Source organism: Lentinus tigrinus (genome assembly GCF_003813185.1).
Source record: "Lentinus tigrinus ALCF2SS1-7 unplaced genomic scaffold L226scaffold_7, whole genome shotgun sequence".
Taxonomy (NCBI): Eukaryota; Fungi; Basidiomycota; class Agaricomycetes; order Polyporales; family Polyporaceae; genus Lentinus; species Lentinus tigrinus.
This window is the reverse complement of record NW_027137916.1, coordinates 911,117-933,678: the sequence shown is the minus strand read 5'-3', so window position 1 is coordinate 933,678 and position 22,562 is coordinate 911,117. Positions and strand designations below refer to the sequence as shown.

Here is a 22,562-nt window from a genome sequence, read left to right as displayed (position 1 = left end):
GAGTACTTGCTACCTCCTCCTCCTCCCTGTCCTTTCATCTCGGGAACGCTCGCTTGGGAGCAGACAATGGTCTCCTCTCTTGCAGAGCAGCTCGCAAAAGGCGCTTCGCTGAACGCCAACCTTCTCAACGAAAAGACTCGGAAGCAGGCTGCATCCGAGTCCTACCTCTTCTCTCCCAAGCAGGCTCGGCAGCACGACCTCGACTCTCTACACGCTCTTGGTGTCAATGGCTTCCTGCAACTCAAGTTACTTCAGCCGGAAGTTGCTCAATATGAGCACGCCTTGTTTTCCGAGCACGCGAAAGCTTTCGACAGAACTCTCCAGCCCGCCGAACAGAACGCCCAGCTCGACTCCACCATAGCTGCCTTCCTCCCTCTCCTTGGTCCTTTTCTCCTCGACGCGCCGACTGGTAAAGTGCTTGAGTGGCTCGTGCGTCGGTTCAGGTGAGTGCTCGTCTACAACTCATCATCCCCCCTGCTCAATTCCGGCTCAGGATACACGAGTTCAACGTCGAAGACGTTGTCTCTCTATTCCTACCCTATCATGAGACGCCGCACTTCACCAAGATGGTCTCCATCCTCCACATATCGTGAGTCGCACAACCGGTTTGCCGTCGTGCATATGCCGACTCCACGCCAGGGATAGCTCTCCCCTCCGATTTCTCCAAGTGTACAAGACGACTGTTACGCCTTTACACCGACAACTCCTCCTCAAGGAGATGCTGTCCAAATCAGAGGTCGCTCGTTTGGTTATCAAGATTCTCCCCAGTGTCCTTAAGGACCATGGCGCAGGCGTCCACCGTGCTCTCATTGCATTCCATACAGGTGCACTCCTGGAGTACGTCGCCAAGTGCAAGTCCCTCGACGAGAATGCGATGGCACTTCTCCTGCCTGCCGCAATGGAACCGTTGAATAGTGCCAGTGCCGAAGATATCTCTGTCAAGCCGGCCCTGCTACACGAACTCATTGTAAGATTCCGCGAACTTTCTACTTGGTGTTCTGGACTCATCTGCTCATAGCTTGGAAGCTACTTGATCCTGGCTGCGATTTCTCAAAAGGCACATCTGACGTCCAAAGCTGTGAAGTCAATTATGGCCGCGATCGTGGACAGCGCGTCTCGCGTCTCATCTAAGCAGCTGATCCGCACCCTGGTTTCTGTTTGTGCTACCCAGGAACAGCTCGATAAGTTGCCAGGAAGTGTTGTCAAAGGCCTTCTTGTTGTCCCGTAAGTTCTTCTAAGCGGAAGTACTTGTGCATCTGTCTCACACCGACGTACAGCGACGTCGACGCTGAACTTGTTAGTGCCATGGCTTGGATGGGTGCAGAAAGATTGATAAACCCACTCGTCACCAGCCTTCTTTCCCGGTGAGTCCTGTCGTCTGTTGTCAAGTAGCTTTCTCATCCATACTGCAGCATCGACGACCTAGCCGCCTCATCTATCGTGGAAGCGCTTCTTACTTCCCAAACGCTTCTATCAGGGATTGCTCGGTCAGCGGCCGCCGCGCTAATCCATCGACTGACCACGGAAGAGCCATCTTCTGCACTGGAATTACGCTCTCTGCTTTCTCAGCTCCATCAACGCCATCCTGCCGCCGTACACGCTGCTTCAAAGGCCATCATCGACGAAGACGAGGACAAGCGCAATGCTGTGGAGCAGTTGGTCTTGTCCATTTCTTTGGTAAGTGGCCCTGCGTTCGTAAAGTAGTGTTAGCTCATGGACGTACAGCCTGTACCGGGGCCGTCTACGGGTGATTCGGAGACGACAACCCTCCTGGTCGGGGCTGCCAGTGGCGACGCCGCTGTCCGCGCGAAAGCGGTCCGAGATCTCGTCACTCGGGCCGCCGATGGTAATCTCGCAGACTCAGAGAAGGTGAGCGCAATTCAAGTTCACCAGCTCAGCCATTTACATTCTTCCCAGCAATCAATCGCGTCGACACTTTTGCTTCGTGTGCACGATGACGCCGTCCCTGTCCTCCAAGCATTGTATTCGACCTCGCCTGAAGTTACCGCGCAGTTGTTTGTCGCATCCGACGCCTACATCGACGCACTCAAGCAGGCTCTTCACGGTTCCTCAGCGAAGCCCTCAAGAGATGTTGTCCGGGTCCATCTGGCATTCCTTCTGTCTCACTTCGTGCCTGAGGCGTCTGCCTCGTCCCAGCCCGAAGAAGGGCAAGAAGGGGAGTCCGAAGAGAACCGCGAGCACAACCGACGTGTGGTCATGGACATCCTGCTCCCCTTCCTGCTATATTCAAAGCCACGTGCGAAGACCGCCGTCGCAGTATGGGAGCTCCTAGAGACCGCAGAGGACAGTGGAGTAATGTTTGAACTGCTTGGCGGATGCGTCGACGCAGTGAAGTGGGAGCAGGCCAGGCCAGGCGCGAAGGATAAGAATAAGGACGACAAGGAAAGCATCGATGCGGAGCTCATGACGAAAATCAACGTTGCCGTCGCGGCGAAGGTGGCGGACAACATCCTCGCATCAAACTACTACCAAGCAAACTTTGACGCCCTTTTGGAAAAGTTGCACGACGAGAACCAGCACGGACGAGCATTGGCATACCTCGTTTCTCGCGCGCTCTTAAATCGGCTGACTGGAGAGCAACGGATTGAGGCGGGTCATCGTGTCTTACGATCCATGAACCTTCACACTCTCGAGGGCATGGGAGACTTCATGAAGGGCGTAGAGGATGTCGGTAACGTGAGTGCCACCTCAACAACACGAAGAAAGCGTTTCACTGACTGTCTCAACTAGTTCCTCAGCGACGCTGCTGTCGGCACAGCTGTAGTCTTGAAACCCAGCAGCCAGAACACTCTGCACCGCCTGCAGGTGTCTCTGTTGTCTGTCCTGCCAAACTTCCCTCGCCCTTCTGGTGGTGTTGCACTGGAATGGCTGTCGGAGCATTCGTCGGACATGGTGCGTGTCACTTCGCTTCCACTAAACGGTATACAGTAGCCATCTGACAGTCCTAATTCTAGTCTGGCGCAGCACCCACTGACGACGTACGAGCGGTTCGCTACATTCAACTTCTCCGTGCGGTCTACCGCCTGAGCAACTCATCCGCCTCCCTCCCGCTGCTTTCCACGTATCTTCTCCGCACGCTCTTTATGAACCTCGGTGATGATGCCCTTGCGTTCTTGGCTGGTGTCTGGCTCACCGCCGAGGAGGACCACATCCAGTATGCCGCACTCAGGCATGCATGCGCGTTCCTTGAGGCGCATGTCGCCACGCAGCGCACTGTCGACTTCCAGACGGTACTCCCAGCCATGCTCGTGATGCTGCAGAGCGCGGATCCTGGTGTACGCGATGGCGCGATCCGGTGCATTGCTGTCATTGTCAAGCTCAGTAACTCGAAGGAGGCAGAGGCTGTATACGCGTTCGATGCGATCTACGGCAGCGACTCAGGTGTGTACTGACAGTATCTGAGAAATATGCTCTGCAGACTGATGGTTGGGCGGCACAGCGAAACTCCAGTATCTGGACTGGGCAGACCTGCGCAAGTATATGCAGGCCATCGCCGAAAACAGGAACAACCTCTTGCACGATCCCGACTTCCTGCAAGCGTTCCATCGCGAGCATGTGATGCTCCATAAGGGCGAGTCCAAGAAGACTGCAGGGTACAAGGAGCGTGTGCTGTGCTACCTATTGTCGCACGTTAACGGGTGTCCGTTGCACAAACTCAAGATCGCGCTCCTCAAGAGTCTGGACACCATCTCCAGCGAGGCGAAGGCGCAAGTGTTGCTACCAACAATTGAGGCTCTGGTCACGCAGGACTTGTCAGAGCCTTCACGGCAAACGCAAGTTCAAGAGCTTGCGGAGCTCGCTGTCTCGGCATTCGATGCCTCGTCTTCTGGAGACCTGAACAGTCAAGATAAGCCGGCGTGGGGCGTGTATGAGAAGATACTAGATATGACACTCAAGAACGGTACATTTTGCGAACCTCGGTAGGGTCAACGCCATGGCACTGATTAATTGATATAGACTTCTGGAGACGTCCAAGGGTTGCTCTGCTGCATCGCCTGGAGCATGGGCTGTTTGCTAAGCTCAATGTCGAGCGGAAGCTTCAACTGTGTCAGAAGTTGCTTCGCGTCGCCGCTGAGGATGAGTCTTCGGTAAGCCAGGGTTGTATCTGGAACCGTGCGTGCCAATACTCACATTTTCTCGCAGGGACTGGTCTGCAAGAAAGTTCTTGGGAGTGTGCTGAACGATGTTTCGCTTATCACCCGCCTCCTCATCTCGTTGCAACCGCAAGCTAGTTCAGAAAACGCGACGCAGCCTGCAGCCAAGCGTGCCAGAGTGGAGAGGTGTGTTGTTTCGTTGCTTTTCGAATGTTGGACCATATCTCATTATCGTCATCCTTGCACAGAACGACTGCGGCCACTGCTACCCAGGAGCTGTCGTCGCTCGCAGTGTTGGCCGAGGTCATCGGATCGCTCAAGATTGCGGGCTCCTTCGAGCTCGTCGCCTGCTTACTCGAGACACTGTCGAAGGTGGTCAGCAATGTCTCTCCTGATGTCGCTGACAGGAGGTTCGTTGAGCAATTGCTCATGTCTGCTATCGAGAACGTAGTCGACAATTTTACCGTAAGTGGTTATTTCTGCTTATCTTTATCACGACCTCGCCTAACCAGCTTGCAGCCCTCGGCTTCGGTTGCACCTGGTGCTATTCGCGTGGACACACTTGTCGAGATTTTGCGCAGTAAGTCGCTTTAAAATCTGACAAGAGCAGCATTCTGATCGCAAACAGCCTCGGAGAACCCGCAGACGTTCCACCAAGCCTGCTTGTTGCTTGCCAGTTTGGCTCGCGTGGCGCCAGATGCCGTGCTCCACAACATCATGCCCATCTTCACGTTCATGGGTTCGAACGTCTTCCACCGCGACGACACATACAGTTTCCGGGTTGTACAGAAGGTTTGTCGACTTCATTGCTTGCTCGTGCTCGAGAGTATGATAAGTCTCAACCCTTGGATAGACCATCGACAGCATTGTCCCAGTCATGGTCTCTGCGCTGAAGGAGGCGCACGGCTCCGGAACGGACCTCCATCACGCTTCACGCGAGTTCCTCCGCGTTTTCACAAACGCTGCCAAGCATGTCCCTCGCCACCGACGCGTCAAGTGTGTGCTACCTGCCTCCGATTCATATAACGAGCTGACGTCGCCACGTAGCTTCTTCTCTCATTTGGTGGACACGCTTGGTCCTGCAGACTTCCTTGCACCTGTCACCATGCTCCTGGTGGATCGTGCATCCAACCGGGTTGTGCGCCAAACCGCCGCAGAGTCTGCCGGCTCTCTGTTCCTGCCTCTCGCTGTGTGCGAACGCTATCCTGCAGATATGCAGCTCTTGGTAGGTTCACGAGCATGAGATCTCTTTTTTGGTTTTTTTATCTGATGACACCCTCTAGTCCTTCGTGGACCTTGCAAACGAGGTTGAGAGGCTCGTTCTTGATGGAGACGCATCTGTGCATCCTTTCTTGGAAGACGAGACGTGAGTGCAACATTACATGCCAATATCTCCGTTCTTACATAGCAGATACAGGGAAGAAGACAAGACGCAGGCCGACATTGCGTCCAAGCGACGAGCAACTGCGCTGCTTGTCTTCTGCGATCACGCTTTGAAGCGTCTGCGCACGACTGTCCTCACGCATAACGAGAAAGAGCGCACCACAAGCCGCCAGCTTTTGATATCCCTGCTGACGTTCTCTGCGGCAAAGCCTGATGACGAGTCCTACGTCGAGGTCGCCGCCGCCGCCCGGTCTGCAATGGCAAGCACTCTCGGAGTGATGTCAGCGCCCGACTTCATCTCGGGCGTCCTCACGATCTTAGAGTCAGGAACAGCCAATGTATGTCAGCATCACTCTCGTGTGATGATCCTTCTGACTGTGCTCTAGGTCCAGGCCGGTGCTTTGGAGCTCCTTGCCGAGCGCTTGACGGCAGTAGCAGAGAAGGCACGAGCTACTCTGTCGTCGTCGATCGTCAAGGTTGTTGGCACTATCCGCAACATTCTGTCGACTACGAAGGATAGCCCCCTTGCCTCGTCCGCACTTCACGCATTGACAGCCATCTGCAACACCCTTGCGCAAGGCGAAGAAGGCTCCGTCAGCTCCACCGTACCTCTCGTTCTGCAATGTTTGGCAGCACCTCCGATTCGTATTACTGCGTTCCACACCGTCCTCTCCTTCTCGTGAGTACATTTGACTGCATCATTGTGATCAGATCATTGAATGGATACCCAAGATCGAAGCTTGGACCTCGCGTGATACCTCATTTGAAGGATATTGTAAAGGCCTGCGTCCGGTATTCTCGGGAGGCTATGGCTTCGGGCTCTGGTGCGTCGTCGCCCTTCATACTTATACATTAGTATGACTAACCAATGTCCATCTCAAGACGACCCTGCTTTGATCTCCACTGCGTCGAATGTTCTTTGCAACCTTCTGACAACTATCCCGACGTTCTGGGGAGGGGCAGAGTTATCCACAGTAGTGGAGCTCTACCTAGATAGCTCGAAAGTCTCTGCAGCCGACTCAGCGGAAATGTCGCTGCTTATCAAGACCACGGCGAAGCGCGCCTCCCCGAACGTCTTGCTTCCGGCCCTGTGCAATATGTGGACGCGGTTGGTCTCGGGTACTGCTAACGTGAGTATCACATAGTCCGTCTTTGCTATGCGCCGCGCTTACTGTCAATATACCCAGGAGCGACCTTCGAGGCTGCTCGCATATGTTCAAGTCCTCAAGATCTCTGTCAAGGCTGCCTCACGACCTGCTGTCCTGGAGAACCTGCGAGACTTGTTCAAGACCTTCCTCTCGATGTTCGACTTCTGCGCGAGCACGGAGGATTCAGAGGTAGGTATCTCGGTCACGACGACCTGCATCTTGCTGACAAAAATCATAGGTTGAAAGCAGTATGATCAGTGCTTATATGGAGGTCGTCGTGAAGCTGAACGAGACTGCGTTCCGACCGATCTTCCGCAAGATGTTCGACTGGGCGTTTGCTGAAGGTATGTCGTCCTTCACCTCAGGCGCCATCTATGTCTCAGCAATGCTCGCGCACAGGTACATCCGAGTCTGCCAAGAAGAAAGTGGTATTTTGTCACGTCTACTCCGCTCTGCTTGACTTCTTCAAGGTGCGTCCAACATAAACTCGCTCACAAGTTCTTCTAACTCATTGACAATTTGGCAGGCGCTCATGGTCCCGTACATGAGCTTTGCTTGGCGTGCCTTCTCGGAGTATCTTCGTGAATGTACTCCAAACAGCCCGGAGGATGGACGAGTCTGGCTTTGCATCCTTCAAACCTTGGCTCAGTCGATGTCGGCGGACGAGGATCGCGGTATGTTTCTCCTCGTTTCTGTCTTCTCCTGAGGCTTCAGTACTGACAAGCCATCTCTGGTAGTCTTCTGGAGAAGCGATAAATTGAGGCAGCTCGTTCCACTAGTAGTCCAGCAGGTTCCTGTCGCCCCAAGGCTGGCCCTGACAGACGCCAAGACCGCTGTCTCCGATTGCCTCGTCTCACTCCTGGGACAAGTGGATGACGATGTCGTGGCTAAGTCCCTGAACCTGGACGTGCTCATGCACAGTCGATCCGATGATGCTCGCGTGCGGCTTTTCAGTCTCAGCTGCGCAGAACAGCTGTGGCGCGCGCATGGTGACAAGCTTCTAGGTATGTAACTTGATCATGTTGGAAATCTCCGCATGCTGACCGCGGGTCTCTAGGTTTCGTTGCAGAGACAGCCACGTTCGTAGCGGAGGCTGCAGAAGACGAAAACGATCGGGTAGTGCAAGAGGCCCACAAGCTGAAGGCCGCCGTGGAGAGCGTCGGTGGGAACATCGACGTTGCATAATCCGAACTCCTGAGTATCTCAGTCTGTCTCCGATTTTGTCCATATGTACTCTACACCGCCATCTTGTGAAGTACTGACATTCGGAGAGACCATGAAGGATGATTATTAGACATAGTAAAATAGGCATTATATATCCTCGTAAGATACTTAGCAGAGCAACCCGCCCTCGCTCTCGTCTACGACCGAGAACTCGGCTCAGATGTGACATTTTCATCCTTGGCGGGCTTCGCGTGCAGAGTCGCCTCCTTCCGCCTCCTGAGGGCACCCGAATACGACATGCAGACATACTTCAGGTACCCAATGCTCTCCTTATCGCCTTTCGCGACGAGCTTGTGGTGGAGCATCTCCAGCTCCGGAAAAGACAACAATGGGGGCACGGTGTTGTCGGGAAGGTCGGTGGGGGACACCAGCCGCACGAGCGGGCGCGGAGCCTCAAGCACCGTACGCGTCGAGCGCAGAGGTAGCTTGGGGTTCGCGCGCTTGACAATGTCCGGTGGATACCGCTCGACGAATCTTCGGACGAGCTGGACGCCTTCGCGTGTGTTTCCGGTTCTGTTCATAGTCGACTGATCAGTTCCAGCGCACGACGAGAATTCGTAGCACACTTACAATGAGAGCACACGGATCATAGCGACGTAGGCCCGCTCGATGAGACGTGCGTCCAGCTTGATCGCCGTCTCCTCCCGTCTCCTCCACTTCTCTTCCGCACCACAAAATTCCTCCCAAACCTCCCTTGCGAACTTCAAAGCCTGCTTCCGTTCCCCTTTCCGCGCGTACGCCGCCTGCTCTAGTGCCTCGACGTACGTCCACGCGTTCTTATCCACACCGAGCTCCGTGAAGATGGTGCGGTAAAGCTGCGCGCCCTCGTCAAAGAGAGCATGGGTGTAGTGTATGGAGAGGAATGCGTTCAGCAGACGAGGGGACAGCGTGACATGTTGGAACGCATGTGGCATGGAACTGTCTGCCAGTTCGGCGCTGTGAAGACTGCTACTGAGGGCAGGGGCAGCGTCGTTGAGTATTCTGGCGAATAGGGCGCGGGCTTCCCCGACAACTTCTGGATGGCTCTGCGGTAGGAGTGACGTGAAGTGCGAGGTAAGCGCGACCGGCACTTGTGGAGCTGCCTGCTCTGTTGACGTCGAAGGAGAATCGCTTTGGGGAACGTCCTCTTGAGATGCTGATGTTGCTGCTGGCTGATTGGCAGAGGCATCCGAGTCGACTAGTACAGTATTGGCACGGTTGAAGGGTGGCTTGTACGCGGCATACGCATGGAATACATGCGTCATGATCTTCTCATCGACGACCACCGCGTCCTGGACATCTCCGCGCGCAGCCCGTAGACTTTCGGATACGATCTCAGCCAAGATCCAGCGTACCTTCGCCAAGTCTCCAGTCCGCTTCGCGCCCTCCAAAAGCGCCGAGAACGTCCTTCGATCCGGAACGAAGGCGGGGGTCCCGTAGGCATCGCGGTGTCCGTCCATCATCTCCTTCGCGAGCCGGAACGCTTCGCCTACATATAGCTTCTCTCCAGACATCGCACATGCGTAGATGGCAGCAGTGTAGGACGCCGCTGTTGGCGGGATACCCTTGTCCACAGTCATTTCGGTGAAGAGGTCGAGTGCGCGAGCAGGTTGAGGGGCAATAATTCGCGAGCCGCATGCAGCGATCATGAGGGTATAGAGGTAGGGATCCGGCACAGGGTGGGCGACATACCGCATGTGAGCGAACAGATCCCATGCTTGTGCCTCGGCGACAGAGGAGCGAACGGTGAGGAGAGCAGTGATGGCGCGCGTATAACTGCGCTGAGGCGCGGGAAGACCACGACCTTCATAGTCGTGTAGGACGGAGAGGGCATGAGTAGGAAAGGTGCGCGGCTCGATCGCGCGTATGTGCGCCTTGACATGGAGATCACGTAGGCGTTCTGGGGGCGACTGACCAGCAAAATTGGCGAGCAGCTGCTCGGTGTTCGCGACGTCGCCGACGTTCGCATACAGTGACATGGTGGTCTCCAAAGCTGCCTCGGGGACAGAAGTACCAGAACGCTGCATAGGAATGTTTGGCATGTTATGACGTTGAGATGTAACAAAAGGTGATGACACGCACCTGCATCAACTCAATGACTGTTTCCGCTGCGTGTCCGTCCTGCTCATCCACGCACATCTGTACCAAAGAAAGCCACTCTTCTGTTGACAAAATAGACACCTCAACTAGCGGGGCGTCCGACTGCGTGCGCGTACTCTCCAGGGCTTCGACAATTTCACGTAGCTTGGTGATCGCTGCTGTGTACTGCGACTGCGCGTCGGAGGGTATGGTGGAAGGGTCTTCATGAGCATAGAGAGCTTCTATCGCTACGCGAACAGTAGCTTGTACGTTTTGTTGTTCTGTGTCGGAGACTTGCGCGGTACGCTCCTGCTCCTGAGCGGCGGCAGGGATGGCGAGAAGGTCTTCGTACATGGAAATTAACTCCGCTTCAGAGTAGGCTGGGATGCTGCTGTCCTGGGGGGTCTGAACAGACCAACAGTCAGACGAACTCGAGTGCTCCTCAAACATGGCACGACTCGCCTCTGCGATAGGTGCCTCCTTGAGCTCCGCAATGCGTTTCTCCAGCTCCGTTAATGGACGATCTTGTGAATGGGGGAAGAGCCCGCCGGCCGCAAGGGCAGATGCTCTCTGGCGAGAGACTTGCCGCCTGCCATACGGTCAGCACAGGACGCAAATCGCAGTAAAATGAGACTCGCCTAGCATAGAGCGAGTGATCTCCCTCCGGCGCCGTCAGATTCTCCAGAGACACGCTCTGGTGAGCATGCCTCCGCGCGGAGCAAAGGGCAATCCTGCGAATGTTGTGGTATGCTACAGCCTCCAGTCGTGCGGAAGCCCGAGCCAGGGTGAGATCGAGGAGACCATGAGGCAAGAGAGTGCCAGACATAAGAGAAGAAAAGCAAGAAAAGGGGGAGAAGAAAAACGGAGGAGGAGTGGTCGTCGTGGACGAGGACAGACACAAACGTCTTGCCGGTCACACATGAGCAAGCGCCAGTACGCGTGAGAACCAGTTCCCATATAGAGATTCATACATACTGAACGCCAAGGTCACCTCCGGTCCGCCTGGCCGCCTAACCCAAACCTTTGCAGTCGCCTACCCATCGGTATCTTCGTGGACCGCCCAGCCTCCGCACACACCCTCTGCGACCCGACCGTCTGGGCTCTTCGCCTTCCTCCCGGTCCCTCCTTCTCCTTCCCACTCTCTACAGACCCAACCTCGCGCCCTGAGGTTGGTGCATTCGAGACGTCCACAGCGGGTTGGCGCGAGCTCCCAATCGACGCAGACAGCCGCCTGATCACATTCAGCCCCGGCATGCGCACCGGCAAGCGGGACCTCTTCTCCGGGGTCGACTGAGCGCTCGTCGGCGTTGACGATCCTGACCCTGACCTGCACCGCTCCGGGGAGGTACGATACGACGTCTCGGAGAAATCCGTCGTCAAGACCAACACAAGGTCCTCGTCTGATCCATGCCCAAAGTCGACAAGGGCACGCGGTAGTGAGCCTTGGGCAGGAAGCGGCTCTGTAGGAGCAGAGTGTGTCCCAGATGGCGACGCGACGAAGATCACAGGCTCGGTGGAGTGGCTCGACGTACTCGTGCTTATGAGAGGGCGAGCGACCGCCAGAGTTTGAGCACGTCTCTTGGCGGACGCCTGCGTGGACGTCGACGCAGATGGCGTTAGGCCGCGCCGCGACCCGCGCGAAGGTAAGCTTTTGATCGAGTGGCTTGCCCGGAACGTTTCGCTCGCCAGTGGGGGAAGGTTGCTGTACGCGGAGACACGGGCCGTGGAGTTGGAACTGACCGGCGGGAGTACAATGGACGACGAAGTTGCCGGGATAGAATCATCAGGCTGCATGGACCCACTGGCAACCAGACTAGTGTTCAGCTCGGTCATCGCGTCCATCTCAGATCGATTGCCGGAGGAAGAGCTAGAGGAAGAACCTGAGCCTGCCGCAGGAAGGTCGCTAGAGACGGAGTTTGCAGAAGCGTCTGCGTCAGAAGAGTGCGTGTCCAGTGCGGCAGCATACTGAGAATTCGCTGAGACTTCTTCAGGACTGGCAACGGCAGCGTGGACAACGCGGAGAGGCAACTCCCCAGCCCTGAGCCGTATCGTCATATCTTGAACCTTCTCTTGACGATCTTGTGGGAGGACGACAGCGACGTCTGAAAGAGCAGACACAGACGGAGTGACAGTGTCCCCATGCCGGCCCTCCTCCTTCGCAGCACCCTTCCAGAATTTCGCCCTCTTGCGCCAGTCTACAGTTTGCCGCCGCGCATCCAGAGTGCACCTCAGCTGTGCGAGATACTGGTCCTGCGTGCGCACGCCAACGACCGGCTCAAGAAGGCGGCGCCAGACACTGTCTTGCTGTGCAGCTGCACTCTTGATAGCGTCCACCAGTGCGGTTTCCGGGTCTTCTCCCTCTACGACTTGCTGATACGCAGCGTCGATGACGGGCTTGTGAGCGTCAACAGAGACCATAAGCTCGACGAAACGCCGCAGGCGGTCGCGTTCTGCGACCACTGCCGAGTAGCCATGTTGAGACAGTTCGCCAGACGTTGTATCAATGATCGACATAGATGCCGCCGAAGTAGAGGTCGAAGTTGACGATGTCGACGGTTGACTAGTCTGAGCAAGCGCGAAGAAGAGGTCCCGCCGCAGTTGCAGCACTTCTGCCTGGAGCAAGGAGACGTTGTCCATGAGGGCAGCATTGGCGACTTCCGCGGCTTCGCGAGCGGCCCGCTCGCCTTCAAGAGTAGCCTCCAAAGACGCGACAGTTGCACTCGCCTCGCTTTCCTCCAACAATGCTGTTTCGAGGTCCCGAATTCGCTGCGTTAAGATCGATAGCACGCCCTGGTTGTGTTGTTCGACTGGGTCCGATGCGCGACAGAGTGCTGGTCCCACAGTAGCAAGGTCGGTCGGAGGAACGTACACAGGAAGTGTTGGTGAGAGGACCAGGGGAGGAAGCCGGGGTGTCGAGAACGGGTAAGAGCCGTTTGGGACGAACGAGTTGAAGAGCTCCGACTCCGAGGTCGACAGCGACGAGGGGAGGGCGAACTGCGCGATATACGAAGAGGATATTGGGCGTGTCGCTGGGTGGGCCATGGGCGCGGACGCGAGGCGGTGGATCTCTGGATCCGACTTCACGCGCCGATGAAAGAGGTTGGTTAGTCTGGGGAAGCGCATTTCGCGTTGCGCTGGTCAAAAAGAGTGTGGATAGGTAGAAATGTGTTGTAGTAGGCTGATGGTGGTTCGTGTTCAAGTTCAAGAGCCGCCGTCCGTCGTGCCTGCCATGTAGCTACCTCAGAACCGAACAGGGTGACGACGAACCAAAAAGGCAAGACGGTCTTCACTGTCAACCAATGGAATGTATATGTTGTTCACAACAACCGTAGACAGGCTACAGCAGCAGAGTAGTAGTATTGACAATCCAAAACCACCCCGCAGCTCAAGAAGATTTCAGCTGGGAAGAACTCGTGCATAACAAAGCGAGATACTGGTACAATGCCGTCCGACGGCCCACCCTGCAAGCTCACCGGATACCCAGGATACCCACGGCAGTGCTCCCCTTCCTCGAGTCCTTCGCCTCCTTCTTCTTCATCTTCGGCGCCTCCCAAATCTTCCAGAACTTCAAGTTCTCGTCGCCCGCCGCGGTGCACACCAGCTCGCCATTCGGCGAGATTGCGCTGAACAGCACACGCGAGTCGTGCGCGTCTTTGATTTCCGCAATCTTGTCCATCGACGGGTAGCTGTGGACCATGATTGCGTTCGTCGGGTAGCCGTGCGTCGTAAGGAACTCCTTCCGATGCGGAGACCACTGGATCGACGAGATCTGCGCAGGGGTGACTAGGGAGTGTAGCCGTGCACCGGTTGTCGTGTTCCAGATGTGCACCGTTGCGTCCGACGTTCCACCCCCCGACGCCAACAGAGCGGGCTGCCAGGGGCACCATGCCACGGCCTTCACCGCGGCGGTGTGGTTACGCTTCGTCCAGCGCGCACTTGAAGGAGTTGAGGGTCCGACGTCTCCGACGCGTCCGTCCCAGATGTTCAAAACGTTGTCGTTTCCGCCGCTGGCAAGCAGTTCTCCGTCCGAACGCCACTTGAGCCCACACACCTCTCCCTGGTGTCCGAGCAGCTCCATGACCTTGTGCCGCGCAACCCGCACATCGTGATGCCAGATGCTGCCATCCTGGCAACCCGAGCTAAGGATGTGGCCATTCCATGAGAGCACGCCAACCTGTGCGGAGTGGCCGGCCATCGTGCGGAGCTTCTGCTGCGTTTCAACGTCCCACAGCTCAACCGCACCGTTCGGATATCCGATACCGAGGTACTGTCCGTCATTGGAGTAGTCGAGCGAAGAGATGTATGTATCCTCTGGTCCCTCCGAAATGAGTGTGACCTCGCCCGTCTCCGCCTTCCAGGCATACGCGCTACTGCCCAGAGCGATACCAACGACGTTCAGCGAACTCCACGAGATGAGGTTGAGATAGAAGTCGTCGATCATGCCCGGCGCGTCCAGGACGCGTTGGGCGGACGTGGATATCTTTCGATCCTTGGTACCCGTCGAACCAGAACTGCTGCCGGATGCCGAACCTGCCCGTGCGTATAACGGTCGGACGAGTTCGCGGGCCTGAGTCATGAGAGGGTCGGAAGAGGCAGCCGGTGGAGGCTCATGGTAGGCAAGAATACGGCGGTTGAGTGGCACACCTGTCGCTGCCGCGAGGCGGGCCGTGTGTCCAGGCGAAGCGGACTCGGGGTTAAGCGACATGAGGTCGAGTGTCGCTGCGACCTCGTCCGCAGGGTCGCGAGTCGTGATGAAACGGTCCCTGTTGTCGCGCTGAGATGCGGGTGAGTCCATGGCAGTGAGTGAGAGGTAAGAAGCAGAAAAGAACGCGGTGGTACTATAAATCCTCAACAGCTGATGTGTGGCAAGTAGACCAGTGGCAACAAAAGAACAAAGCAAGTCGGATGGAAGCAGGAAGCGCGCGAACGGAGACAACAGTGCGCGTACTGCACGAGTTTGCAATCCAAACATGGAGCTTGGTAGACACCAAAAACAACGGGCGAGAGACCTCTTGCCGGAGCAGCTGAGAGTGAACCATCATCTCTCTGCGGCCCGCCGTCCCAACATCCAGATACGAGATCACTGCGAGAACTTGTGCAGGCATGGTGAAGTTCCATGTTCCTTCCTGTTCGACCACCCTATCATGTGGCCGTTCAGAACGTTTACAGGCGATTCCCCCTCGCAAACAGCCCCCTAAGGCTGCAATCCGGACAGGAGTCCATCGCGCTGAAGATGGGAGGCGAGAGTCGCAGCATAGCACAAATGGTCGGACATGCTCGCCCAGAATAACAAACTAGACCAGGAACACAAGATAAGAACGTCTAATCAAAACTCACCGATGGCTGCGACCTTGACCGCTTCTCCGATTTCGGCGGGGGTGGGACATAATCTCTCGTTACAACATCCAACCTGCTCTCCACACCGCCCTTCCGGATGAGTCCAACGCTCGCCTGCTTCTTCAAAGACGCCTGCACCTGCGTCGAGCTTTTCTTCACTGGGGATGCTGCCCGTGATGCCGGCCGGCTGGCGACGATGAACGGATTCGACGCATCGGCGAGGTTGTTGCTACCGAAGAATGACGAAGAGAGTGGCGTTTTCGTCTCGGATCGCGACCGGCCGTGTCGTGTGGGTGTCTTTGGGGTGTATGCCATGTCCGTTGTAAGCTGTAGGAGGGGTATGAAGAGTACTGAGAAGGAAGAGATGAAGGAGACGGTGGTCGAGGTTGAGAACACGAAAGAGGCGCCGTCGTGTCAAGTTCGTGTTCAGCGCGTGACCGCGTAGGCACTCAGACGCCCTACAGTAACATAGTCTCCAATTCCAACCCAGGGTTTCTTCCGTACGTCGCGACTGAATACACGACGTGAGAGTTTTCCGTGAGGGGCCTATCTTTCTGAGAACAGCTGTATTGCAACAGCAGTCGGGGATGGTGGAAGAGCAGTATGAGGTCAAGGCCAGAGGCAAGCGCTCAAGCGCTCAACGTCAACGTTATGTTTTAAAAACAACCGTAATGACATCGCTATGTCAAGTACCTCTCCTGCTACTGCAACAGTCCTATAGATATGTCACAATCCGAGAGAAATTGAGAGATCAACTTGCAAAGAGCTCAAGAAGCCGCGATCATTGTGATTAACGTTCAACGGTATCATACACTATCGTACATTACACTCCATCCATCGGAACTGAATCTCGCCGTAAACACAGGAACAGAAGCACATACGCACAGGGTCAAGATACCTCAATCTTCTGCCAGACCCGACGTCCCGCCCTGCGCTGCCGCCCAACGCTTTGTCTCGCGCCACTAGCCACTTGTACATGTGGTCGACACTTTGTTGCCTATCACATCAATATAAATCACTCCAACCGCTCAGAATGCCCTCAACATTCATCTTCGCTACCCTCCCCTCATTCCGGGTGAGGAGCTCAGGCTCAGTGACCTCAGGGTGCGTAGTGGTTGAGCTTGAGTGGCGGGCGATGTAATGTCCTTGAAAGAACATGACCACCATGCACTGCGCATTGTGGCTTGCAAAGAATGAGGACACAGGCTACAGCCATAGGCTATAACGTCGGGGCGGGAGGCGGACGGGGAGCGCCTGGTCACACCGTGCACGGACAAGGAGGGACAAGGTCATTGTGACCCATCTGTGACGGACGCGTATGGCTCTCCACGGAGCTCTCCGCGGAGTTTTCCTAGTCGTCCGGACGTTCTCGAGCCCTCTGCACATCGTGCAAAGCGCGCACCAGCTGGAAGTACTTCACGTGACTGGCAGCCATGTCGGTGTCGCCGGCAGATAGTCCTGTACCCCCCGAGTCCTCGTCCATCTCGTATCGGTCCAAAATCTCCGCAGCGGCTGACATGTGCGCGATCTGAGCTGCCGCAGCGTGCAGTGCGAGCAGTTTGGGGCTGGGGGTAGGGATTGCTGTACCGTCGTCGCCTTGACCCGCTTTGAAAACGACTGGGGACTTACTCGCCTCAAGCAAGAATTCCCAGCCTGGAAACGTCTTCAGTTTGTAATGGTCGGGAATGGGGTTCAGTTGCTCATCCTGTTAGTCCAACACGTTAGCTACCTAGCTCTCGCTAGACCGAGAAGTCATGACAGACCAGATCAGGTTCCAGATACACCTCCAGTTGGTCGAAGTCTTTGTGGGAGTCATGTGAGAGCGCCATGGTGTTGAGGGGCGTATGTATTGTGTCCCCGCCAAGCAAAACGTGAACATCGGTTCCCGAGAACCGAGTGATGAGGGCCGCCGCAGAACCATACCACTGGAGCTGCATGCAAAATTGAGTGAGATGTAAAGATTCGAGACGGAGGTGGCACACCTTGGCCTTGGCATTATCCGTCAGGCCCTCCACGCCAGTCGAAATGGACTGACTGATTATATGCACCACCTCAACATGGGCAGTGGATACAGGAGCGGGCACAAGAACGTCCGAGGGATTGGCAGCACGGCGAGCTATGAGGGTGTCACGGTCGGTACGACCAGTGAATGCACACTTATAGTCTTCGCGCAGTAGCACCTGGGCGGGCGGTCACCATTTTGGATGGCGGAGACGGTTGAGAACACTCACCCGCTTCTTGAGCTCACTCGGCGTGCTACCAGCACGCAACACGTTAGCCTCTTGTCCGCTCGCTTCGTCTTCGAATGACTTGCGCGGGCTGAGGAGGGCTGAAGTTGAAGGGGTGGGACCCTTGGGGTTTCTAACTGTCCAAGGGATGCGGTGTTGGGATGGACAATGCGGGGTGACGAGGTAACGAAGAGGACTCACAGATACGAATGAAGCCGAAGGTGTACAGGTGCGCTAGACCAGCAAAGACCTCCGCGTCCCTATTGCAGTCATTGATCTCCCTCGCGAGACGAAGACGGCCAGTAGAATCCGGGGCGTAGATAAGTGTATAGCCGAGGATACGGGCTGCTGTCTGTGGAGAGGTCTTGAGCATGATGTTTTCAGATGTTGGTCGGGCAAGTGTGTCGGAGAACTCATGCCAGCCATGATGGGCCTCAAAGAAGAGGCAGCATTTGAAGGCTTCGTGGCAGTCTGACTCCGTCTCCGTCGCTTGAAACGGATTCTGAGGCAACGGTTGACCGGTATTGTTGGATTGCGCCATGGTGGGTGAAGGGAGGAAAGGTAGACTGGGTACATACATAAGCCGGATGATAAGTACTTGAGACTTATGTGTGTTTTCGGGGTTTCAATGATTTTGTACGAGCGCCGGACATGCCGAACGACGTACTTGAAGTACTTGAGCGTAACCGTTCAATACCAATGTTCAAGTGGCATGGCAGTTCACGCAGCTTGTTAGGAACCTTACGCAAACCTGACCAAAAAAAAACCAAGTCATGTCTTCAATCGACTCCGATGACGGGGGTTTGGCTCTCGACGATATGTTCACTGTGCGCATTGCCCTGAGTGGCATACTGCATAGAAGCATCTCATAGGAACATGCACCTCTAGGAGCCTCCAAGGCCGCCTTCCCCAGAGCCTACAGTAGCAACGTACACTCGCGAGCGCGAAGCAAGTGGCGACAAAGACTGGAAGAAAATCGACATCCGACTCGTTGGCTCGCATCCGTTGTGGGGGCATTACCTGTAAGATCTCCGCTTCACTCTGCGTCCCTACTCCTCAGCTGATGTTGGCGATAGCTGGAACGCGTCTCGCGCATTCGCATCGTATCTCGATGATCACCCAGAGCTCTACCGCGATCGCAACGTCCTCGAGCTCGGTGCGGGCGGAGCGTTACCCGGAATCGTCGCTGCCAAGAACGGCGCAAAATGTGTAAGGTTTATTTCACCTCTGTGCATGCTTCTAGCTAACCGCCTCAACTAGGTTGTCCTGACTGACTATCCTGATCAAGCCCTCGTGGACAATATCACCCACAACGTCGACCTAAACGTCGATGAATGCGACCGATCCCGGGTCTGCGTCAAGGTATGTTGTCATACAAGGCAAAACGCAGTACGTTCTCGTTTGCTGAAACACGTCTTACAGGGCTACATTTGGGGCCATCCGATCGAGCCGTTGCTCGAAGTCCTGCCGGAGAATGACGAAAACCGCTCTTTCGACCTTGTCATCATGTCCGATCTCGTGTTCAATCACTCGCAGGTCTGTGCCACGATCTGTTTCGATCTATTCGTGTCGCATCCTGACGTACCACTAGCACGATGCCATGCTCAACTCCTGCGATGCCGCACTCTCGAGAAGAAAGCCTGCCGTGGTTCTTTGCTTCTTCACACACCACCGCCCTCATCTTGCAGAGCGTGATATGGACTTCTTCATCAAGGCTCGTCAACGAGGTTGGCATTGCGAAGAGATCCTGACACGCAAATATCCGGTGCGTATCCCTGTGATGTGCATTGCGCATCTTTGCACTCATGCTCGTGGTGGATGGCAGCCCATGTTCCCCGAGGATCCAGGGGAGGAAGAGGTTCGAGCAACTGTTCACGGATGGAGTCTGACACGGCCTATCGAGATGCCATAGAAATATGTAAACATAATCATAGCAAGAAGACCATAACCACAAAGCGTCGATAATGGTACGGCAAGAGAGTATATCAATGTCTGGGACTGGACTCGAAACAGAACAAGATGCAGTACGGGAAAATTGCGGATGGAACTGAGCCATCCTCCTATCCGGGATTGAACTCCTGATGAGTCCGCTTGATCCTTGACCTCTTTCCCATCGCAGCCCTACTTCCCTCTGTCCTGTCCATTCCCCAGATTGTTCGTGCCCTTGTATCATCCATGACACTTCCACCTACAGGCGGGAGAATGCTCACTGTCAATGCGTGTAGGCATCCTGATGTTGCTCTTCAGTTCAGGACGTGAGTGAGTTGATGATGACGAAAGCGGTGAACCTGGGTTAAGCAGAAGAGAAAGCTCAGTGATGATGTACGTAACGTACAACGACCTGGTTCTTTCACGGCGGTATCCGATATCGCGACATCTACAGCCCACACGACTCGGTCTATGACTACACAGTTCTATGCTACATACATGACAGCCGTTGCGCCCATCTGCAGCCGAGGACGAATATGACGGTATGACGGGTACGATGGGTATCGGGTATCTCTACTAAGTCTGGCAATCCCAGCGAGTCCATCAAGAAAGAAAGTCTATCGGGTCTCTATCGCTGTCCTCGTCCGGAATCGGGGGCGGCTGGAACATAGACATCCGTGGCTATGTAAAGGATCGTCAATAACAGCCTCCACATAATATCCAGCGCGACTGTGGCCACTCACCCTAGGCTTGGGCTTCAGCTTCACGCCATTAGGTACAGGCACCGGCCTGAAGAAGACACGTCATGAGCAAACTGCGGCCTTTCCAGCCGGGTGATGAGTTGGAAGACTTACGGCGCTTTAGAGCGGGAGACTTTGCGAGCCTCAGGTTGCGCACCATCCCGTTCATGTCTACGTTCATCTGCCGGCACGTCCTCGCGCGGATGCTTCACAGGCTCGGCGTCCGGTGGTCGGAGTTTCTTCTGCCTGTTACCGTCCCTGGTATTGGAGGCAGACGTAGCATCATTCTCATCATGCTCCTCATCTGCAGCCTTCTCCGTCTCTGCCACGCGCCGTTTCCGACTCTTTACAGGAGCCGACTCTTCGCCTTCCGCAGCCTTCTTCCGCTTCGTCTTTGCCTTCACAAGCGGCGCGTCGTCGTCGTCGTCTTCGCGATCCGAGTCGTCCACACAAGTCTTGCTGGACTTCGTTCTGGCTGCCTCTGCCTTGGATGTAGCATCAGCCTTCGCACGTTTCGCGCTCTTCCCGGCAACAGGGGCAGATAGCATTGTATCGTCTGTACGGCGAATGAGCCAAGTCCGTAGACATTAATATTATACGTACCCTCCTCATCCTCGTCCTCGTCCTGTGCAGACTTCCGCTTCCCCTTAGTAGACTTGGCGGCTAGCTTGGGCTCGTCGTCGACTTCCCTTCCGTTTGCGGCATCGAGACTCGCAGCGGGCAATCGCGGAGGGTCCTTCGTCTTCGGTCTTGACGACGCAGCCGCGTGCTGGCGAGATTTCGCGAGGGGCGGATCGTCATCGTCAGTGTTCTCGTCCTCCTTGTCCCTCGCGCGCGCTTTAGCTTTGGTCGCCTTCCCCAAATCATCTTCATCCTCATCCGCCACCGCCAGTGCCTTCTCGCGTCTCGCTTTCTTGGCAGGCTCAGGCCGCACGGTCGCATCTGGGAGACGAGAGGTTAGATACTACGCATGCCTCACACTGGATGAAAAAATCCACACCATCAAGAGGATCTGCGTCATCGTCGTCGTGGACCTTCCGTTTCCCCTTGTTATCCTTCGAGGGACGTGGAGGCGGAGGTGGTTCCTGGACGTCGTCGACAGGATCGGGGTCGACCTTTCTCGTTGAACCTATCATGGACAAAACACAACGTTCAGCGAGGTAGATACAAACTGTAAAAACAACGCCTACGTTTGCGCGGCTTGAGAGGTTCTTCGTCATCGTCCTCAGATGGTTTCGGCGCTGCAATCTTGGCCTTCGCCTTCGCCTTGGTGGTGGCGGGATTCGCCTTTGTCCTCGAGTTCTTGCGAGATGTCTGTGCAAGAGGCCTGTCATCATCGTCGTCCGAGACTGCCACAACCTTGGTCTTGGCCTTCTTGCGTGCCGCAGGAGCGGGCGCCAGAGGTTCATCATCGCTGGGATGGTCGTCTACCGCAGGTTCTGGGTCTGGCTCGGGTTCCGGGGGAAGGGCCTTCCGTTTGGTTGCACGCTTCTTTTTTGGTACGGGCTCTGCAAAACTCTGAGGGAGGGCTGGAAGAAGGAGGGCTGGTGGTATACGCACCATCGGGTGGTGATGACTTGGCTGCTTTAGCGGCCTTGCCTCTAGGTGGTTTGCTCGGCTTCGCCGGTGCTGTGAAGGTGTAAGCAAGCAACTACATATAGCATGCTTTGGACGTACGAGGGGCGGGGGTAGCAGTGTCCAAGTTTGGTCCATCTTCGTGCTTGTCTGTGGAAGGCCAGTCACTGTTAATCAGAGACAGCAACTGGGACAACTAGAGCCACAGACCGGCGGCACGAGCTCCCTTCTTGGTCCCCTTTGCTGAGCGAGACTTGGTGGCCTTCTCGGGGGCAGATAACTTGGATGGTCCTGGGTATAGAACGATGCATATAGTGAGGGTTAGAAACGAGAGGGTGAAGACGGACCTGCTACGGGGTCCTGACTCGCGTCCTGAGCGGGAGGCTCATTCTTGACAGGAGCCTGAGACTTTCTTCCGCGCAAGGGCTTCTTGTCGGACTTTGTAGCCTTGGTTGTGGCGGCAGCTTGTGCGGCCTGCTGCTTGCGGTTTGGGGAGGCAGAACGGCTGCGAGATCGACGGGGAGAGTTGGCGCGGGAGGGGGACTCGCCGTTCACACCACGGGCAAGTAGCAAGTCAAGTAAGGAGTTGTGTTCTGAGGGCTTGAATATGCTGCGCAGACGCGTGAGAGGGAGGGCGGGTCGGGGGAAGAGGGGAGAAGGCGTACCCTCCGCGGTCTCTGAGGCGGGCCTGCTGGCGCTCGATGCGCTTTGCCCTGCTCGCCTCGACGGATCCTTCCAGCGGCGGTGGCATCAGCCTGGACAAGACACGAGAGCAGAGAACGAGAGAGAGCGCGAGAGACGCGAGAGCAGACGATGGCACTGGCA

At 55.9% G+C, this 22,562-nt stretch overlaps 7 protein-coding genes across 7 annotated transcripts; 2 read left to right on the top strand and 5 right to left on the bottom strand.

Annotated features, from left to right (window-relative positions):
* The first annotated feature begins 28 nt into the window (after positions 1-28).
* L226DRAFT_483495 (ARM repeat-containing protein) lies at positions 29-8,037 on the top strand. Its single transcript, XM_067677013.1, has 29 exons — positions 29-443; positions 494-589; positions 640-967; positions 1,019-1,224; positions 1,278-1,364; positions 1,413-1,677; positions 1,726-1,869; positions 1,918-2,697; positions 2,752-2,913; positions 2,976-3,402; positions 3,461-3,922; positions 3,979-4,109; positions 4,165-4,301; positions 4,364-4,580; positions 4,635-4,695; positions 4,744-4,907; positions 4,969-5,111; positions 5,163-5,340; positions 5,399-5,481; positions 5,533-5,836; positions 5,885-6,177; positions 6,231-6,322; positions 6,381-6,628; positions 6,686-6,835; positions 6,885-6,990; positions 7,046-7,116; positions 7,173-7,320; positions 7,384-7,650; positions 7,704-8,037. The coding sequence occupies exons 1-29, from the start codon at positions 67-69 to the stop codon at positions 7,829-7,831; spliced, it is 6,255 nt and encodes a 2,084-aa protein (XP_067537696.1). The 5' UTR covers positions 29-66; the 3' UTR covers positions 7,832-8,037.
* L226DRAFT_360122 (uncharacterized protein) lies at positions 7,704-10,804 on the bottom strand. Its single transcript, XM_067674219.1, has 5 exons — positions 10,572-10,804; positions 10,391-10,517; positions 9,932-10,333; positions 8,441-9,870; positions 7,704-8,383 (listed from the first exon to the last, which is right to left on the bottom strand). Coding segments are annotated over exons 1-5 (2,337 nt in total). The 5' UTR covers positions 10,574-10,804; the 3' UTR covers positions 7,704-8,007.
* A 1,176-nt stretch (positions 10,805-11,980) lies between these two features.
* L226DRAFT_483490 (uncharacterized protein) lies at positions 11,981-12,346 on the bottom strand (the record flags this gene model as incomplete). Its single annotated transcript, XM_067677012.1, has 1 exon — positions 11,981-12,346. A coding segment is annotated over one exon (366 nt), but the record flags the coding sequence as incomplete, so codon positions are not given.
* Positions 12,347-13,206: 860 nt separating this feature from the next.
* L226DRAFT_505179 (WD40 repeat-like protein) lies at positions 13,207-15,643 on the bottom strand. Its single transcript, XM_067678016.1, has 2 exons — positions 15,266-15,643; positions 13,207-14,702 (listed from the first exon to the last, which is right to left on the bottom strand). Exons 1-2 carry the CDS (start codon positions 15,578-15,580, stop codon positions 13,398-13,400), a joined length of 1,620 nt encoding a protein of 539 aa, XP_067537693.1. The 5' UTR covers positions 15,581-15,643; the 3' UTR covers positions 13,207-13,397.
* Positions 15,644-16,616: 973 nt separating this feature from the next.
* Positions 16,617-18,034, bottom strand: L226DRAFT_569323 (uncharacterized protein; the record flags this gene model as incomplete). Its single annotated transcript, XM_067684284.1, has 5 exons — positions 16,617-16,970; positions 17,029-17,196; positions 17,248-17,445; positions 17,497-17,630; positions 17,695-18,034. 5 exons carry the CDS (start codon positions 18,032-18,034, stop codon positions 16,617-16,619), a joined length of 1,194 nt encoding a protein of 397 aa, XP_067537692.1.
* A 232-nt stretch (positions 18,035-18,266) lies between these two features.
* On the top strand, positions 18,267-19,405 carry L226DRAFT_544598 (uncharacterized protein; the record flags this gene model as incomplete). The annotated part of the gene is made up of 7 exons (XM_067682284.1): positions 18,267-18,320; positions 18,385-18,515; positions 18,570-18,702; positions 18,754-18,855; positions 18,916-19,029; positions 19,085-19,258; positions 19,319-19,405. The coding sequence occupies 7 exons, from the start codon at positions 18,267-18,269 to the stop codon at positions 19,403-19,405; spliced, it is 795 nt and encodes a 264-aa protein (XP_067537691.1).
* A 428-nt stretch (positions 19,406-19,833) lies between these two features.
* On the bottom strand, positions 19,834-22,545 carry L226DRAFT_611484 (uncharacterized protein). Its single transcript, XM_067686290.1, has 11 exons — positions 22,403-22,545; positions 22,085-22,347; positions 21,948-22,028; positions 21,840-21,887; positions 21,723-21,791; positions 21,353-21,670; positions 21,163-21,291; positions 20,766-21,104; positions 20,277-20,718; positions 20,166-20,211; positions 19,834-20,103 (listed from the first exon to the last, which is right to left on the bottom strand). Exons 1-11 carry the CDS (start codon positions 22,486-22,488, stop codon positions 20,026-20,028), a joined length of 1,899 nt encoding a protein of 632 aa, XP_067537690.1. The 5' UTR covers positions 22,489-22,545; the 3' UTR covers positions 19,834-20,025.
* Between the last annotated feature and the right edge of the window lie 17 nt (positions 22,546-22,562).

Excerpts from the sequence above, each read along its gene's own strand:
- L226DRAFT_483495 (XM_067677013.1), top strand. The coding sequence starts at position 67 with ATGGTCTCCTCTCTTGCAGAGCAGCTCGCAAAAGGCGCTTCGCTGAAC. Across the intron at positions 4,696-4,743 it reads ACTTGTCGAGATTTTGCGCA|CCTCGGAGAACCCGCAGACG; the intron begins GTAAGTCGCTTT and ends GATCGCAAACAG. Across the intron at positions 6,836-6,884 it reads CGAGCACGGAGGATTCAGAG|GTTGAAAGCAGTATGATCAG; the intron begins GTAGGTATCTCG and ends CAAAAATCATAG.
- L226DRAFT_360122 (XM_067674219.1), bottom strand. Across the intron at positions 9,871-9,931 it reads CAGTCATTGAGTTGATGCAG|CGTTCTGGTACTTCTGTCCC; the intron begins GTGCGTGTCATC and ends ATTCCTATGCAG. Across the intron at positions 8,384-8,440 it reads ATGATCCGTGTGCTCTCATT|AACCGGAAACACACGCGAAG; the intron begins GTAAGTGTGCTA and ends GACTATGAACAG.
- L226DRAFT_505179 (XM_067678016.1), bottom strand. The coding sequence starts at position 15,580 with ATGGCATACACCCCAAAGACACCCACACGACACGGCCGGTCGCGATCC. Across the intron at positions 14,703-15,265 it reads GGTCAAGGTCGCAGCCATCG|CGCGACAACAGGGACCGTTT; the intron begins GTGAGTTTTGAT and ends CCCGCATCTCAG.
- L226DRAFT_611484 (XM_067686290.1), bottom strand. The coding sequence starts at position 22,488 with ATGCCACCGCCGCTGGAAGGATCCGTCGAGGCGAGCAGGGCAAAGCGC. Across the intron at positions 21,105-21,162 it reads TGACGCAGATCCTCTTGATG|ATGCGACCGTGCGGCCTGAG; the intron begins GTGTGGATTTTT and ends CTCGTCTCCCAG. Across the intron at positions 20,212-20,276 it reads GTCTCCCGCTCTAAAGCGCC|GCCGGTGCCTGTACCTAATG; the intron begins GTAAGTCTTCCA and ends TGTCTTCTTCAG.